Here is a 20,314-nt window from a genome sequence, read left to right as displayed (position 1 = left end):
TGGGAAGCGGGGAAGGTGATGAAATTTAAGGAAAGCAACAAGCTTGCTATTTGGTAGTTCCTGGCCAGTCCTCCAGATTCCCCATCAAGTTGAGTCCTGTGCAGATAGTAGCGATAAGCCTCCTTCCCTAATTTGTTGTGACTCACTACTATGACTTATCAGTGAGTCTACAATGTTTTTGAAAAGTCGGGGGCCCTCAAGAGTTTCCATTTTTAGTCAGGAATTGTCATTAATCACTTCCAGGGCCAACATTCTATGATTCCATTAGTACATTAGTCTCTAAAAAGAGTCATGAAAATTACCTGGAGGGATTCAAGCATCTAATTTTTATGTCCTTGAGCTGTTTTTTGGTTTTGGGGGTTTTGTTTTGTTTTGTTTTGTTTTTCAAAAAAGAGCCTAATTTTCTTCCATCTGAAGAGTAAGAAGAGCTGGCTCTCTGTGAACTATCTCTGTGGGAAGGAAATGTGGACTAGAGAAAGAATGGCTAGTCCTCTTGGGGAAAGTGCAGAAGACTTGTCAGACTATTCTCTTCAGCCTATCTCGAGGACACATAATTCTTAGGGGGGGACCAGGGTGCAAGTGAGATCAGTGGGACCTTTGGTAAGGTGGTGCTCCCCAAATGTGGCAACATAGTGACTAACTAGACTATAAGAGAACAGTCTAGAAGGGCATGGCACCAGTTGCCTCCTGGGCTTTATTACAAAAAAAGAAGTAGGCACAAAAGCAATTTAACTCATAACCACAATCTCCTTCATGGAATTGAGTGACAATACACAATAATTAAAGAACATGGACTACATAGTACTATGGACCTGAGCATTTGTTTGTATTTAAAGGGGCATCAGAGCGATTAGGTGGTGTAGTGGATAGAATACAAGACCTTGAGTCAGGAAGACTCATCTTCCTGAGTTCAAATCTAGCCTCAGACACTTACTAGCTGTATGTCCTTGGCAAGTCATTTCACTCTGTTTGCCTCAGTTTCTCCTCTGTTAAATGATCTGGAGAAGGAAATGGCAAGCCACTCCAGTATCTTTGTCAAGAAAATACCAAATGGGGTGCCAGAGTGAGACATACCTAAAACAATTAAACAAAAGTTTTAGAGAATCACAGATCTAGAGGAATCTTTGAGTTCATCTAGTTCAGTGGTTCCCAAACTTTTTTGGCCTACCACCCCCTGTCCAGAAAAAATATTACTTAGCGCCCCCTGGAAATTATGAAACTATTTATTGAACTCAGAATGTAATACAAAAAAAAGTGTAGCCATCACCACTACCCTAGATCACTGAAGCACCCACCAGGGGGCGGTAGCGCCCACTTTGGGAATCACTGATCTAGTTCAACCCACTCATTTTACAAATAAGGAAAGTGAGATCCAGAGAAATGGGACTTAGAATCATAGGTTTGCAACTAGGAAGGACCACAGGAACTATCTAGTACAACACTTTAATTTTAAAGATGAGATGAAAAAATGAGAGTCAGGGACCTCTGTCAATTCTTCAAAGTGGCATATATAGTAAATGGCAGATCCGGGTTTCAAATCAAGGACATTTGACTCCAAAGAAAGCATTCTTTATACCATTAATATTTTATGTTTTCAATAACAGAAAAAGAAAAAGAATTGAAAATAAACTTAAAATATGAATACTAAAGTTATAACATAATAGCCTTTCAGGAAAAGAAAGCTTTGCTTTAAAATAGCTAGCATTTATAGAGTGCTTTAGGATCTGTAAAAAACTCTGGGGGATGGAAGCTATTATCATCCCCATTTTACAAATGAGGAAATTGAGGCTGACAGAGATTAAGTTATCTACTCAGGTTAATGCAACTAGCAAGTGTTTGAGACTGGAATTGGACTCAATTCTTCCTGAGTCCAGCTCCATGCTTTATCCAGTAGAACACCTACCTGCCTGGATGTCTAGTAGAATGTAAAGTCTGAGCTCCCAAAGAGCACCAGTATGCAATAGGATACTGAAGAAAATCCTATAATACCATTTTGATAACTGTAGATGTACTATAATTGCTTACTAATTATTGTAGAGAAATATTATTTGTTGTTCAGTCATTTTCAATCATGTCCAACATGGTTTGCCATTTTCTTCTCCAACTCAATGGATATATGAAGAAACTGAGGCTCAAAGAGTTAAGTGACTTGCCCAAGTTGACACAACTAGGAAGTATCTAAGGTCAGCTTTGAACTCAGGTCTTCCTGACTCCAAGTCCAGAGTTCTAATCATTGTATCTCTTAGCTGCCAACCCCCCAAAAAGATGATTTTTCTGAATCCTTTATACAATTAACAACAGATTATATTTTAAAAGTACATCAATGAAGGGTTATGTACTGTTGCTTGTTATAAGAATAACAAAATTCCCTTTAAATGTGGCTTACTAATCGGCTGCATTACATTACAATAAAATTTTTTATTGATTTTTAAAAAGTCAAAAGGTATTATTTTCCAATAGTTTGGAGACCTTTACATTTTAAGTTAGTTTCTAATTCTTGATAATCAATTCAATAGAGAGAGAGCATGTGAAGATACTATAAAATCATGCATCTTTGTATTTTTGTATAATGATTAACATTTTTAAAGGAGTCTAAATACATTATCTTATCTGAGTCTTTCAAGAATACTGTGAAGTGCTACTATTTTTATCCACATTTTACCAAAGAAAAAATTGAAGCTCTGGGTAATTAAGTCACTTCCTTATGGGAATAGAGATAATAAGGAAAAAATTTGAACCCTTGTCTTCTTGAATTAAGGTCCAACACTTTATCCATCACACCATGATTCCTCTCAGACTTTGTAAAGTTAATTTCCTTTTATAAACTATAAGTGGGATTTTCCAGCTATTGTTCTTGTTTGAAAAACAAAAAGAAAGATATTATTCCAAGAAAATGATTTCTGATTTATCTTCTATTTCATTCCCTTCAATTAGCATGAATAAGAAAAAGTTAACTTGATATCAAGATCATTTGGGACTTTTTTTTTATGAACTAGAAAATGGTATGTGATTGGTGAAATGCTACATACTTCACATAAGGTGACTGACTCCTGAGTCATGATTTCAGGCTGCATAGTATGCATATTTGAAGCAAAAGCCTTATAACTCAAGGGCTCAGGGAAACTGAAGAAGACAACTGAAAATCCCACAAAAGGAAGAGAAACCTGGCTATTCCTACCCTTTTTCAGTGATATTCAACTGGCATATACGTCTGTGTTATGCTACTGTGGAAATTAAAATGTGTTATAATCCTGAAATGAATTTTCTGACGTTTGTATGGCACTAGGTGAAGCATTATCAGTGCCAGGCTTGGAGTTAGGAAGACTCATCTTCCTGAGTTCAAATCCAGCTTCAGATACTTACTAGTTGTGTGACCCTGCACTTAACCCTCTTTGCCTCATTTGCCTCATCTGTAAAATGAACTGGGGAAGGAAATGGCAAACCACTCCAGTATCTTTGATAAGAAAACCCAAAATAAGGTCATGAAATGGCATAACATGCCATTTCAATTACTTTAGAGATAGACAGGAACAAAAGAAAGATTTAAGCAGGGGTATCTCTCTAATACAGTTTAACTGGACTAGAGAAAGAATCCCCATTAAGATACGACAGAATTTGTGTCTTTACTAATCTGCCTTCAAAGGGAAATAGAATAATCCTGAAAATAGGTAGATAACAGCCCTAGCTAAAGGAAGCAGGAAGTTTGTGGAGAAACAAAATTTCATATCCTATCTCATTTTTAATCTCTCAGGAAAAAGATGGCTTCTAAGGTATGAGCTAATAAGGTAAGAAGAGCATGTAGCAATTAAAATAAGCCAATTAAACTTGGTCTCCCCAACTGAAGACCAGAGAAATGGTAAGAGTATCTAGCTTGCTCACCACCACATCTTTTTGTTTCCCTCTTCTCTCAAGAACAGAAGATGAATTTTGTTATAAGCTAAGGTCTGAGAATTTGAGTTTTTTCTATTTTCAATATTTTATAATAATATTAAATGTTATTGATTCCCTTAGTAACCTAAATGCTGATATCTCTTCCACATCACAACTTTCTCCATTGCAGATATATTTCTGGCTGACATAAGAAATTAAATGAGAATTTTGAGGAGTTTTGCAGATGCTGCAGATGACACACAGAGCCTATCAGACATCATAGAAAAAGTTTAGGAACTCAGAAATGCACAAAATTTATGTATAGTATTTTATAATAGCAACATATTTTTTATTTTAATACCACATATACACAATTTCCTTCTTAAAGTCAAAATAAGTAAAAAGTTAAAGTTTGCAAAAACACAAAAGGCAGCAGACAAAGGCTAAAAATATAGAGATATCTTAACATTGACTCTATATAGCCTATGACCAAATACTTAACCCAAAGTTTACAATCAGGCATTGTAAACACAGCATAAAAGAAAAAAAGAAAAATTCCAACTTCTCTGGTGTGGAGTGAGGGCCAAAAACTATTACATAGATTTTCCTGATCACAGGGCATCAATCCCCTAATCCCACAACGTGGAAGGGATACCTGTATTTTATTTTGTGCATGTAAAAATATTATGCTGAGAAAGATTCCACAGGCTTCAGCAGATTTTCATAGGAATCCATGCTAAATAATAATGATAAAAAATTTAAGAGTCTCTACTATATGAAAAGGACTCACTTTCTCCTGCATGACCCTATTAACTACCTGTCTCCCTCATTGGTGTGCTCAAAGGAGAGTTTAATTATGTCTTATTATAAGAGCTAAAAAGTACATGGTCCTTTAAGATCTGGAAAGAGCTTTACCTATACTCTCTTACTTTGTCCTCTTAAACAATTCAATGAGGTGGGTACTACATTTGTTATCTCCAAATTACACAAAGGAACCTCTCCAAAGTTACAGATATGAAACAAAGGCAGAATTTGAACCCAGGTCTTGATTCCATGTGCAATACTCTTTCTATCAAATTCTCCTGTGCTTCTTGAATGAATTGTAATATTTATATAGAACATACTATTATTCCTCTCTCATTTACTATCAATGTTACTCACAAAAATCAATAAATGAGTAGCTAAAAACTAGACACAATTTCCTACAAAGCATATACAAATTTGAATACCCAGAAAACAGAATATGTTCTTCCTCAAATTGGTGCTTAGCAAATGAAGCACTGTTATTAACAGAGTGTCTTATTATACAAAGGATTTCATGTTTAAAGCCAACTCAACCACAAATGGATTCTAAGTGGCTGATTAACAAGGGAAGTACTGAGGGAATGTTACTAGGGTTACAAAAGATGGCAAAGATGCTTAACCCAGCAAAGGCAATTGGGATGTACCTAATCTGATTTCCAGGGTAGTTTGGGAAAATAACAACAGCCATGATGGCATAGGATTTAGAGCTTAAAGGAACATAAGAGCTCAACTAATCCAAAGTCAGCATTTTACCAAGAAGAAACTGAGGCATAGAGAGTTGAAGTGTTGATTAACCCTAGGACATAAACAAGCAGTAGAAGGCACAAGTAACAGACCCCAGACCATCTGATTCTTTCAACCAACAAATATTAAGTGTCTGTAATATGTGCCAGGCATAATGCTATAGATCAGTGGTTCCCAAACTTTTTTGGCCTACAGCCCCCTTTCCAGAAAAAATATTACTTAGCCCTCTGGAGATTAAATTTTTTTATTTTAATAGCAATTAATAGGAAAGATAAATGCACTTGTGGCCATCACCGTTCCCCTGGATCGCTGTAGCACCCACCAGGGGGCGGTGGCGCCCACTTTGGGAATCACTGCTATACATGCTTGAGATACAACTTCATAAATTAAATTCCTGCCTTCAACTACCTTACATTCTACCCAGTGCTCTTACTTTCACATATATCAAATACTCATCACTACCACTGAAGGCTTGCAAAAATTCTTAGATACAGAGGGAGTTTTTATCAGAATTCCTTTCTCACACCAGTGAAGCTTAATGCACCTACACTTTTTTGTGTGATAGACCAGGATCCACATCCTAGACCTTCAGATGCTAGGTTGATAGGTGAGTTTTTACCTAAACTAGTCTGGAACCAAATCACACTGTCATTTCCAAGGTATCTCCAAACCGCGCCATGCTGTGCATACCCTAACCCCACCTGTCTCCTCTCTAATTCCCCATATAGGTTGTATTCACCAATGAAAATATAAACTCAATGAGGACGGGGACTACTTTATCTGCTTATATTTGTACTATTCAACACACTATTTATTCAACAAAAACAATATCCCATGTCCTCTCCTCCCTTGAAACCTTTTATCAAAGTTAGATAATTTTTTGTTTAAAATTCATTGAAACAATCCTAGAAATGTGATTGGTTCAAGTTCTGCCACTTTATATCACTTCCAGAAGCCTTAGTACAAGTAGACACAAAGATCTAAAGCTCCTTTCTTCATGCTTGGCTGGTAAACAATAATGGGTGACTAGGAATTAGGGGAACTTTCCTTAGCTGAATCAGCTCAGGGTCCTCATTATTTATTCTTGCTGAATATTCTCCTACTTTGTTGTTGTTCAGTCATTTTAGTCAAGTCCGACACTTTGTGATCCCATTTGGGGTTTTCTTGGCAAAGATACTGGAATGGTTTGCCATTTCCTTCTCCAGGTCACTTTACAGATAAGGAACTGAGGTAAACAGTATTCGACAGCTAGTAAATGTGTGAGGCAAGATTTGAACTCAGGAAGATGAGTCATCCTGGATCCTGACCTGGCACTCTATCCATTCTGCCACTTAGCTGTCCCTCCTGATGTGGCCAAATTTTTGGTCCCTTAAAGTGACTAAAGTGTCCATATATACAAAAAGGGTGATGCTTAAAGAATATTTATTAGAAAGCACTATTTGGAGGGATAAGTTAGTAGAGTTCATATTTTTTATATAAGCATAGTTTTTATAAGAATGTCCTCAAGGACCTTTTCTTACCCCCCTTCTCTTTTTACTTTACATTCTCTCTTTCCAATTCCATTCATTCCCATGGCTTCAACTGCTTTAAACATATATTAAAATCCAGAATCTGTATCTCCTATCTTCAGCTTAAACATCTCTTCTGAGCCCCAGACTCACATCTCTAATTGCTTACAGAATATCTTTACCTGGACGTCCTAAAAGGTCCTCAAAATCAACATGCCTGAAATCCTAAACTAGCTTCCCTTCCTAACTTCACTATTTCTAGCTTCATTATTCTTAGAGTTACTTTACGTGACATTTCTTACCCTCTACCTTTTATGGCCAACCAATTACCAAGTTTACCACCTGGCTTAAAATCAGTATTACATATTGGTTCTAAGGCAGAAGAGTGGCAAGGGCTAGCCTATGGGATTAAGTGATTTGCTCAGGGTCACATAGCTACAAAATTTGAGGACAGATTTGAACCTAGGTCCTCCCATATCCAGTGTTGGGTCTCTATCCACGGAGCCACCTACCTTACCCCCAATTTCATCAATTTTACATCTGTATCATCTCTTGAATTATACCAACCTTTATATTCTTGTTTTTGCCACCCTTATAAAAACCTTCATCACTGCCTTCCTAGACTATTTCAATAGCAGCATAACATATATTCTCATTTATTTAATTTACAAATAAATTCAATAATTCTGGAAGCAGCACTTAGTATAGCTTCTGCAATTTGATGGGGGGAGGGGAGATGGCATGAGCACTTAAAGGAATCTGGATGGGCATCCTAAGGGGTAAGCCCCTTAATGGAGTGTTGAAGTAAGCTAGAGATTCTATAAAGCTGGAATGAGGAGGGAGGGTGTGCCAAGCATATTGAACAGCCTAGCCAAAGGCATTCAGACAGGAGATGGAATGTCAGGTATGGAAAAAAATAAAGCTGTGCAATTTGGATAAAACCTAGTACCTAGGAGAGATGAATGGGGCAATGAGCCTAGAAAAGCAAGCCACAGGTAGATTTTTTAAATTTCTCTCTTATTTTATCTTTTTTCTCAATTATATAGGAAAAAAATTTTAACATTTTTTAAAATTTTTGACTTCCAAATTCTTTCCCTCCTAGATATAGATTAAATATGTGAAGTCGTGCAAAATGTATTTCTACATTAGCTACATTGTAAAACACAAACAAAAAGAAAAAGAAGGAAAGTTGTTTTTTTAAGTATGCTTTGATTTGCTTTGAGACTCTATCAATTCTTTCTCTGGCAGTAGATAGTATTTATCATGATAAGTTCTTCATAATTATCTTGAATCACTGTATTACTGAGAATAGCTAAGTCATAATTGTACAATATTGTGGTTACTGTATATACTGTTCTGGTTCTGCTCACTTTATTTTGCATCAATTCATATAAAGTCTTTGAGGGTTTTTCCCAAAGCTTCTTCCTCATCATTTCTTAAAGCACAATAGTATTCCATCACAACCATATACCACAACTTGTTCAATCATTCCCCAATTGATGGGCATCCTCTCCCTTTCCAATTCTTTGCCACTACCAAAAGAGCTGCTATAAATACTTACTATGCATTATAGGCCTTTTTTCTTTTTTTAAAAAAAATCTCCTTAAGGTACATATTTTGTAGTGGTATTCCCAGGTCAAAGGATATGCACAGTTTTATAGCCTTTTGGGCTATAAATTGTTCTCCAAAATGGTTACAGCAGTTCACAACTCCACCAAAAGTGCATTAGTGTCCCAATTTTCCCACATCCCTTCCAACATTTGCCATTTTCCTTTTCTGTCATATTAGCAAATCTGATAGGTCTGATGTGGTGCCTCAGAATTATTTAAATTTTCATTTCTCTAATCAATAGTGATTTAGAATAATTTTTCATATGACTACATAGAACTTAAATAAATATGATGTCTAGACTCCTTTTTTTATCATGGCTTTCAGATCATTCAGTAATTCTCTCCAACTACTTTCCAGGTCTGTTGTTTTTTTTCCAATGAGATATTTCACATTTTCTTCTGGTTTTTTTTTTTTGCTTTATTGTTCCTTGATGTCTCATGGAGTCATTAGCTTCCAATTCTAATTTTTAAGAAGTACTCATTTTTAAAGGATTTTTGTATCTCTTTTCTCCATTTGTCCAGTTCTGTTTTTAAGAGGTTCTTTTTTCATAGACTTTTGGGCTTCTTTTCCCATTTGGCCAATTTTGTTTTTTTAAGGTGTTATTCTCTTTAGTATTTCTTGTGCCTCTTTTACCAAGCTATTGAGTCTTTTTTCATAGTTTTCTTGGACCTTTCTCATTTCTTTCCCCAATTTTTCCTCTGCAGCTCTTATTTGAGTTTTAAAATCCTTTTTGAGCTCTTCCAGGAATTTTTGTTTAGTTTAGGTTCAATTTACCTTTTTTATTTTAGGATTTGTTTTGTAGCTATTTTGACATCATAATCTCTTCTTGAGTTTGTGTCTTGTTTTTCCCTGTCACCATAGTAATTTTTTATGGTCAGGTTCTTTTTCAGCATTTGAAGTTTTCTTTTTTAATTTACAATTTTATTTTTCTAATTAAATGTAAAAAAAATGTAACTTTTATTTTTTTTTACAATTTTGAGTTCCAAATTCTTTTTCATCCTTCCTCCCCTCTTCCCTCATTGAAAAGGCAAGCAAATTGATAAAGATTATACATGTGGAGTCAGTTAACTCACTTTTTCCCAAGCCAATCTTTAAAAACCACCTCAAAACAACAAGAGTCAAAAACTAATAGCAAGATGGAGTGAGGGGACTCTCCCACTGAATACAACTTGAAAAGCAGACAGAGAGTCAATTTTCATGCGATAAGGGGAAACTGGAAGCAAAACTGCACATAGGAGTGCTGGCCAAAACCCCACCGTCACCACCACCAATTATTGTACCAGGTCCTGAGCCTGAGTGTAGGCCAACTTCAGAATCCCAGGACCCTACCTATAATAGCAACAGAGCACCCCATAGCCCAGACTCACCCCTGAAAGTCCTAGGTCCTGACACTACCCTGCAGAGAGGCCCAGAAGGAATTAAGGGAGTTTAAGGAATAAATAAACAGTAAAACTATACTGGTGGGGGAACTCAACCTTCCCTATCAGAATTAGATAAATCTGACCAAAAAATAAACAAGAAAGAAGTAAAGGAAGCGAATGAAATTGTATAAAAGGTTTAATACATATCTGAAGAAAACTAAATAGAGATAAAAAGAAATATACCTTTTTTTCAGCAACAATGATATATATTAAAAAAATTGACCATGTATTAGAGCACAAAAACTTCACAACTAAATGCAGAAACACAGAAATAATAAGTGCAATTTTTTCAGATCATAATTCAATAAAAAATTATAATCAATAAGTATTCATGGAAAATCAAATTAAAAATTAATTGGAAACTAAATAATCTAATTCTTCAAAATGGGTGGGTCAAAGAACAAATCATAGAAACAACCACAGATTTCATTGAAGAGAATGAAAATGAGGTGTCAACACATCAAAATTTATGGGATACAGCCAAAGCAGTATGCTGAGGAAAATTTATATCCCTGAATGTTCATATCAATAAAATAGAGAAAAAGCAGATCAATGAATTGTGGATGCAACTTAAAAAACTGGGAAAAGAACAAATTAAAACCCCCAAATTAAAGACTAAATTGGAAGTCCTATGAAACAAATGAGAAATTAATAAATTGAAAGTAAAAGAACTACTGAACTAATAAATAAGACTAAGAGTTGGTTCTATGAAAAAACAAATAAAAAAGAGCATTGATTAATTTGATTAAAAAAAAGAAAGAAGAGAATCAGATTACCAGTATCAAAAATGAAAAGGTTGATTTCACCTCTAATGAAGATGAAATTAAAGCAATCATTAGGAGCTATTTTGCCCAATTATATGACAATAAATCTGATAATTTAGCTGAACTAGATGAATATTTATAAAAATACAAATTGCCTAGATTAACAAAAGAAAAAGTAGAATACTTAAATAATCTCATCTGAGAAAAAGAAATTGAACAAGTCATCAATGAATTCCTCAAGAAAAGTTGAACTCTGCTCCTGGGGTGGATTTTCAATGCTGTTGTTGTTACTAGTTTTCATGCTGTTGTTTTTGCTAGTGCTGGAGGTCTGAAAGTTTTTGGCACTTCCACAGTGGTATCATTTAGGAGAAGTATGATCACCACTCTCCTGGCCTTTTCTGTGATCTTTATTCAGGAAGGGATTTTGTTCTTCTTTAGCCAAAAGTGCTAACACTCCTGTTGAGCCTGAAACTGTTACCAGATCCCTTCTTCTCCTATAGCCACAAATTCTAGTATTCCTTTCTTCTTTGGAACTGTGAAGGCACAATACAATAAGGTCCTGAACTGAGGACCAGTAAGGGGTCCCCTGTAATCTCTTTCTGACCACTTGTCCTATCCCCTTACCATCTGTGGGTTGAGAGTTCCTAAAGCTGCCGCTGCTGCTTCTGCAGTCACCTCCAAGCTTGCTGCTTACTTTGTCATGGAAGTGCTCCAGTGTCAACCACCACTCTTATGTGATAGAACTTTCCTACCAACCTCCTATATTGACTTGGGCTGGAAATTGTTTTACTCTGACCTTCTGTTGGTTCTGCTGCTCCAGAATTCTATGAGATATTATTTTAACACTATTTGGAGAGGAATTTTGGAGACTTCAGGTGAGTACCTGTTTCTGCTCTGCTATCATGGCTCTGCCTCTGCAGGCAGATTTTAAAAGATGTTAAAGGTGGGGGGCAACTGGGTAGCTCAGTGGACTGAGAGCCAGGCCTAGAGATGGGCGGTCCTAGGTTCAAATCTGTTCTCAGACACTTCCTAGCTGTGTGACCCTGGGCAAGTCACTTAAGCCCCATTGCCCACCCTTACCACTCTTCTGCCTTGGAGCCAATACACAGTATTGACTCCAAAAAGGAAGGTAAGGGTTTTAAAAAAAAAACAAAATAAAAGATGTTAAAGGTAAGGAAAACAGTTTATATTTACATTTTATGGCAAGACAGATACATAGGAACTTCTTGAGCAGATAAGCATATTTGTGCATTAGGAATATCAATTTAGCAGCTGTGTCAAAGCTGGATTTCAGAAAGAGGATAATGAAGATAAGAAGACCAGTTAGGAGGTTATTGCAGTAGTCTGGGTTATAGGAGATAAGGGTCCAAGGAAATGCCCTGGGTGTTTGAAAAGATTTGTGCAATATACCCTGTGGAAGTGGCATTGACAAGAATTGACAACTAACTGGCCAAAAGGAATAAGCATGAGGGAAGGATGACTCCTTGGTAGTGAATGTGATTGATTAGAATCATGGTCATACCCTTAAACAAAACAGAAAAGTTGGGAAGAAGGAAGGGTTTATAGAGAAAGATAAAAGGATAATCAATTTGAAAGTAGTTATTGAGCACTACTATATACATATTACATGTGTGATACATATAGTGGATATAAAACTAAATTAGACAGTTCTCGGCATCATTTAGTTACATTCACAGCTAAGTAACCTGTTCACAGACTTGGACTCAAGCTCTAACTTGATGAAGCCCCTAGCCAAGTAGTGAGTCAGTGAGAGTCTTGTTTTTAAAATGTAAAGTCATGGAACCAGAAGGGCAAGAGATGAGAACAGGGAGACTAGGTACAAGAACTGTGAAGTAAGTAAAAATGTATTGGTATTTGGAAAATAAACCTTGTAATAATATAAATGTTCAACCAACAGGTACATAGTTGAAATTCATTCACTTTTTCATTTATTTGGAACTAAACTATGTCCTCATTTAATTGCTTCTCATTTCTTAAAGTAGTAATTATAATGTTGTGTTTTTAAATAAAAAAAGACTTGTGCCTCTGTTCTACAAAAGTTTATTGGTTATTCAACAGGTTAAGGCAAATAGCCCCAAATTCTTTGTTTAATTAGCATGTGCTAGAAAATCTGAAATTACATGCCCAAAGACACAAACTCTCTCTCTGTAACACGTTGTATGACCTTGAGCCTGGTCTTACTTGCTCTTGTGTAAAATACAAGACTTATACTCAATGATTTCTCTAAAATTACTTATAGCTCTACGAGTCTATAAGAATAGCTATCAAAGAGGAGAGTTTGTTTTTTACTCAGTAGGTACAGTATACTTTGAACTGAGAGAATTAAAAATGGACACTTTTTCTTTCCCAGCCTCACAATTTTTCAGGATACCAAATACATAAATTCAACTATAAATATTGCAGTAAAATGCCATTCACATGTTTAAGTAAATAATTATCTAGTCCTCCCTTTTCTAATATATGTACTGTCTTTCCCTCTCCATTAGTTCTTTCTCTCTATCTAACCTCCAGCATTCTGTATTTTTTAATTACATTTACCTCACTATTCCTTCCAATTATTGTCAAAGTTCTCCCCTTACTTTCACTGCAAAAATTCTAAAAATGGTAGTCCATCCTTGGCGTCTCCACTTCCTCCCCAACTACTCACTCTCCAGCCACTTGCATCCAAGGCACCATTACAAAAAAAAATGGTCTTTTTTCACCATTATATTCAAAGGCTATCTCCAAGGTCACTCATAATCTGCCAATTGCTAAATCCAATGGCCTTTTTAAAGTCCATCTGATGCTGAAGGGGTGGACTACTTCTCTTTCTTAACATTTTTTTCCTCTCTTGGCTTCCTCGAAAAATTGCGTTCTCGTACTGCTCCATCTATCTCTTTGCCAGCTCCTCTGAGGCTTCTGCTGACCAAGGCCACCGCCACCACCACTCCTTCCCCATCTCACCAAGGTTCTGTCCTCAGTTCTCTTCTCTTCCCTCCACACTCTCTTGATGCTTTCATCTGCTTCTAAGGTTTTGTTAATAATTACTATGTAGATAAATGCCAAATCTCTACATCCCCTGTGAAGTTCTCTCTAGGCCTATATTTTTAGCAGCATCATAAATATACCTACTGGAACGATTTACTTCCATGCCAAGTTCAGTATCAAAAGCTAAATTCAACCTCCTCTCAAATGTTAGCCCTCACTTCTCACCCCTCTATTCCTAGCAACGATTCCACTATCCTCTAAATAAATCAGATTCAAAACCCAAGCATCAACTCTGCTTCTTCTCCCACCCCTCATGTAAATAAGTTACTAAGCCCTGCCAATTTTATTTCTAGATCTCTAAGAGGCAGAGTGGTCTTGTAGAAAGAATACTTTATAGCACTCTTTATGGTCCAGAGTTCAAATCCTGGGTTCCAGTTACTATGTGATTTTTGTTGTTGTTTCAGTCATTCAGTCATGTCCAACTCTATTCGAGCCCAAAGACGTTGTCCATGAGGTTTTCTTGGAGTGGTTTGCCATTTGCTTCTTCAGTGTGTCCCTAATGGCACTAAAGTGAATAGGGGTTAAGTGACTTACCTACAATCACACAGCTAGTGGTGTCAGAGCTAGGGTTTGAATTCAGGTCTTTCTGACTCCAGAACAAGTGTTCCCTCCACTGCATCTTCTAGATGTCTTCTTGTCTTCTCTCTATCCCCTCTCCCATACATTCTTCTTACCCTGCCTCAGTAATATTCCCATTCTTCTACTTAGAAATGTCACTTTAGCTAGTGAATCTGGTATTTAAAGCCCTCCACAACCTGGTTTCAACTTTATTTCATCATTCTGTTTTGGGTGTGAACAAAGACAGGAAAAGAAAAGTTTAGAATGGAGACGATGAATCCAGTTTCATGGAGATATTTATGAGCCATTGAAGTGTTTCCTTTCTTTGAAGGCCCTACCTATATGCCACTTATTCCATGAAGTCTTTCCTGACCTCTTTCTCCACCAGTTAAATATATGCTCTTTTTTCCTCCCCAAACTTCTCATTGCCTGAATCTTTACTCTGAACTCATTATACTCTCCATTATGTTGTAGTTATTTTTTCTTTCTCTCCCAATGAATTATAATTTCTTTGGGACTATGATATGAACAATAACTTTCTTTGAATCCTGAATATTTAACAGTGACTTACCAGCATAGCTCCTTTTAATGAATTTGTGCTAGATTGACTTGACCTGATACAGCTACAGGCTGCACTTTTAACCTCTTGCCCTTCATTTAAAAAATGACACCATCAATCCACTTTCTTTTTTTTTAAACCCTTACCTTCCTTCCATCTCAAAATCAATACTGTGTATTGGTTCTAAGGCTGACGAATGGTAAGGGCTAGGCAATGGGGGTTAAGTGACTTGTCCAGGGTCACACAGCTGAGAGGTGTCTGAGGCCAAATTTGAACCCAGGACCTCCCATCTCTAGGCCTGGTTCTCAATCCAATGAGCTACCTAGCTTCCCCCAATCCACTTTCAATAGATATAATAGTTTTCAGGAATTTTTTCTTAGTAGCAAGGATACAAATATTGGTTGCAAGGGACCGGCAGGAACATATGAATAGATTGGTGAAAATTCACAATCAATACTGAAAAAAAGCCCAAAAAACTAAGCAAATATCCTATGAGGGACTAATTACATTCTGTCTGGGCACAAAGAAGACCCCATTATGAACCCAAGAAATCCAGCTCCTCTCCCTGATCCTCAGTTTTCGGACCTGCAAAATGGAATGATGTCTTTTTTTTTTAAATAGCTCACTCATTATTTTTGTGAAGGGATATGTCACGTTTAAATGAACTCTAACTTTGTATTTTACAGAGAAAAGTCCGCTTAAGGCACATGGTGAGCCCTGTTCTCTTCCCAAACCACTAGCTGGCCCAAGGAGGTAAAACTTGTATATTGCTACATAGTCAAATAAAGTGTACAGCCCCAAACAAACAGGAACTTCAAAGGATCTTTCAGGCAACTCACATTGATTAAGTAGAGACTATGTGCCAGGCACTGTGCTACACAGTGGGGGTACAAAGAACAGCAAAAGCCAGTCTCTGATCTCAAGGAGTGAATGGAATAATGGGAAGGACAACATGCAAACAATCGTGTACAGACAAGATACAGTATACACAGGATAAATTAAAGAGAATCGATAGAAAGAAGGCACTAGCATTTAGGGGAACTGGGGAAGACTTCTTGCAGAAGGTAGGGCATTGACTGAGCCCAAAAGGAAATCAGGGGGGATAGGAAGCAGAAATGATCATAAAGTTTAGGGCCCACCATGCAAGCAAATATAACTGGGACTCCCTTACATGAAGCCCTAGGTGAGTCTTTTGGGTACAGGAAGGGAAAAGGTTCACTAAAGTTAAGCTCAATTTTTTTATGCTCTGTGAATTAGGTCCTATATGTTAAAGAGCCCTTAATTACTTTTTATGGAATTATACACACAGAGAGATGAAAGAGGAAACTCAACCCAGATGTTCTTTGAATACCCACAAGGAACCCTAAACTAAAGACTCTCATGTTCACCTGCAAAGAAATACGGGCCAAGAAGACTTGATGTGACTTGTCATGGTGGTGGTCTCTTTCCTTCACTCATACTATACTGAAATAGTCCATATGAGAAAACTCATCTATACCTGATGAAAACCTGTTCTCTTAACAGTCATAGATTTTTTTAAAAAGTTAATCAAGAAAAAGATCAAAAATTAGAAACCCAGATTTAAATATACTCCCAAAGAGGTCAATTACAGAAAGGTCACAAATATCCTTAAAAATTCAAAACAAAACTTTACATGGCAAGAGAACACACACACACATGCACACACATTAGAAATAAAATAGGTGTCCATTAATTAAGAAATGCCCCATGTATGGTATATAAATGGAACAGAGAAAATATTGTTCTATAAAAAAATGACTGGAAGTCGGAAAAACTTGGGAAATATAAATTCAGTAAGTATTTCCTAAGCACCTAGTATGTGTCAGGCACTGGTGAAATAAAGATGCCTCCCCCCCACCGCAAAAAAAGAAAGAAAAGAAAAACCTGACCTAAAAGTAGAACCAGGAGAATAAAATTAGCAATGACCACAAAAAGACAACATTAAAAAACAGCTGTGAACTCACATTAAATGCAATGACCAAATGTGATCCCATAGGAGAGATGATGAAACATCTGGTAGAAAAGGCAGACTGTTGTATTTGCGAAAGCTATTGTACATAAAATGTACCTTCTCCTCACCTCCTCATAGAATACCTATCTTCCTTCAAGGTTCAGTCATTTGTCACTTCTTTCAGGAAGTTATTCCCAACCTTCTTTCTAAAAATATCTTTTTTTTTAAATTGCCAAGAATTTCCTCATCTGTATATTTGTATTTCACCAAAAGAATATAAGTTTATTGAGAGAAGAGGCATTTTCGTCTTTATATATTACTTAATAAATCTCTGTTGATTTGAATGTTGCCTATATTGCTAGACTGTGATTCTTCATTTTTCATAGGAAAAGGACTATGAGATAGATAAAATATATAATAAAAGAAAAGATATTAATGAAACTTTTAAAAAGTGTCCAACTTTAAATGGGAGGAGTCAGTAAAAGTTGTAAAATGAGCAGACATTATCAATAGTATGATATTAATATTGATAGTATTTCAGTTCAATAAATTAAAGAGAAAACTGAGTAATTCAATCGCAACATCAAATAACTTTTCTTCCTCCTGAATTCAAGGTGTGATAAGCATGGGGACTGTAGATGGCAGATTTACCCCACAGGCCTTTTGTTAGAAATATTTAAAATATGAATATTAAAGAAATTTTTAATATTCAAAAAATCTAATATGAACATTTTAGTAAAAGAAAGAAATGGAAGTTTCTTTGGGGAAATTCTCCCAAAGAAAGAATACTTGCAGAGAGCTAAATAAGTGTGGTCAGATGAAATATGATATCTCCATTAAGTTTTCACAAATACTTCGAAGACTGACAACATAGCTGTCTTAGAGGAATAGGATTGTAGAGAATATGCTTCAGGAAACCTGGTCAGGGTTAACTACTCGTGAACAAGGTTAAACCCATAAATCTTTGTTCTGAGCTATAAACAACTCCATTGAAACCACATTTGCAAGGTGTTGTGGAACTCAGGAACAGCTGAGTCCACCTTGACAAAGTCCACAGGTAGTTATCACCCAGTTAACACCTCACTGCTGATAAACTGATGGTAGAGACACACGCCTTGGACCTGGCTTTTAAAAGAAGAGCAGAAACAAACACATTTGAAGAAAGGCACAAGGAAGACAAGAGCTATATTCAGTGAAAAGAGGTGGTTGGGAGTGGGCAGTGGGCAGTGGGCAATGGGTACTGGGTAATGCTCAAACAAAGAACAAAGTCCATCACAAAGAAATTCTTGGCAATAGAGATGACAAGTAAGAGAGTTAAAATGATCAAATGGTGAAGACATTCTTGGATAAGGAAGCACCCAGGGGAGATAATCCTGGACCAAGAAGAAATGAGAAGGAAGAAGTATCAAGAGAGAGACATGAAGGGAAGGAGTAAACCAGGACCTTGCCCTTCATATAGTATGAACTATATGGATTATTTGGGTCCAGGGGAAAAGAAAAACTGTTTAGTAATCTCAAGTGTTTCCCTTATGCTGGGATCCTCAACTGCATATGTCCCTGGGGAAAATGAGAGCCTTCTAGAGGAGAAAGGGTTGTTTTGACTATTTATAAGCTCAGAGTGAGTCCCTTTTTGTTTTCCATTGATGAAATAGAATCTGTCCTGTGATCAATGTTTTGTTAGTCTGGGTGCTCACTTAGGAAATCATTTCCTTTTTTTTTTAAGATTTTAGTATGAGCCAAATTCTGATGTAAAACCAAAAAGAAAAAATAATGATTAACAAGTTCATGTAAATGCACAATTATAGTTCTAGGCTATAGGCTATAAGATTATGGAATTTAAGAGTTGGAAGAGACTTTAGATTTTATCTAGTCCAACCCTTCATTTTACTTATGAGAAAACTAAAGTTCGGAGAAAGGAAGTCACTTGTTCAAGGTCACTTGTCCAGCTTCTAGTGTGGAGACAGATCAGGCTAGAACACAGGATTTCTGACTCCTCATCCAGGATTCTCTTCATTTTTGGATACCAGTTTATCAACCAAAGCAACCAGAACCAGCAAACAGTGTTTGAATCATGAATAGACCTAAAGTCAAACAAGCTAAAGATTGTCCTTGAATCCCAAAGGCTGAAGTTCAAATCCTATATCTGCTACTTACTAGATATTTGACCATAGATAAGAAATATGGTGAGCATTCTAGATTTCATTCCTCTCCTGTATGAATGAGACTAAATGACCTCTAAAGTTCTCTTCTACACTAACAATAACAAATGAATATGAGCTTTCCTCATATGGAGAGCAAAAATGCTCTCTTCCTTTGAGGTTTCTTAAGTCAATGTCTTGTTATGGCTGGAATTCACCTTAACTTCATGACAACAGCTCTCCATTCATCAAAGCCCCTTGCAAAACCACCACCTACTTACCAATGTCAAGTACCCTTTGCTTAGCTGTATGTTGTCGAGAGTGCCAATACTTCCAGTACTTCAACTGCTCGTCTCGATTTTTATCTTCACTGAAAACAACCATCACCACACTCTGTCAAGTCAAAGGATGATAGAAATTACTTCTTGTATAGGTGGGAAAAAAGGAAGGAAGGAAGGAAGGAAGGAAGGAAGGAAGGAAGGAAGGAAGGAAGGAAGGAAGGAAGGAAGAGTTAAATGACTTGTCCAGGGTCATACAATTAGTAACTCAGGCAGGATTTGAGAGCTAAGGTCTTCCTGACTCCAGACTCCAGGGTGCTATCCATTGAGCCAACTAGCTACCTCTGAATCTGTTTCAATTCTATGATCTAAGTTCCCCAAGTCTCGTACCCAATACAATTAGCAGGAAGTTTATTGTTTTGGACTTGTTTGTCCTTTGATGTCTTATTATTTTCATTGTTCTTTAACATTCAAGCTTTGGCTTTGCATCCCCTGAGTAATGCCTGAGACTTAGTATAGCACAGTAAATGCTCCCTCTCCCACAGCCCCGCCAAAAAAGTCTAACTTTCTAATTAATCAAATTTAACCCGACTCATAATACATCTGGACTTCTTCTTTAACTGGACACATCACATGCAGGAGGGAGATGGAAGTGGTTCAGCAGTGACTGCTGAGAGAGGCTTCAGACTTCACAACCAAATTCCCAGGCTATCAGGAGCCAGGTCTGTCAAACAAAGTGGGGTGACAGGGAATGCTTCCTGCTTTGTCTGCTTTCCCAGGACTCAGCCAAGACAGCCTGTTTGAAGTAGTCATCGTAGGGGTTAGAAATGGGGCCAAAGGTCCCCAGAGTCAAAAGGTAATGAGGGAACCATGAATAGCCAGTTTAAAAAAAAAATTCTTCAGCCACTAATGGGATCCTTAGCTAGGTGACCATGAGGCTACTTCCCCTGAAGAACAGCTTTCCCCTGTATGCTCTCTGTCTGACCCCTATGGATCCTTCCATGTTAGTTCTCCATGAAGGGAAAAGTAAAAAACAGAA

General features: G+C 36.8%; 1 protein-coding gene across 1 annotated transcript in view; it reads right to left on the bottom strand.

The window, feature by feature from the left end:
• GRHL2 (grainyhead like transcription factor 2) overlaps window positions 1-20,314 on the bottom strand; it is a 165,395-nt gene that overhangs the window by 99,389 nt on the left and 45,692 nt on the right. The window contains 1 exon segment of the mRNA XM_044683986.1: window positions 19,279-19,421. Coding sequence (XP_044539921.1) covers window positions 19,279-19,421 — 143 coding nt within the window.

Source organism: Gracilinanus agilis, chromosome 1, assembly GCF_016433145.1.
Source record: "Gracilinanus agilis isolate LMUSP501 chromosome 1, AgileGrace, whole genome shotgun sequence".
Classification (NCBI taxonomy): domain Eukaryota; kingdom Metazoa; phylum Chordata; class Mammalia; order Didelphimorphia; family Didelphidae; genus Gracilinanus; species Gracilinanus agilis.
Note: the sequence above shows the minus strand (reverse complement) of the source record. Positions and strands in the feature narration are given on the sequence as shown.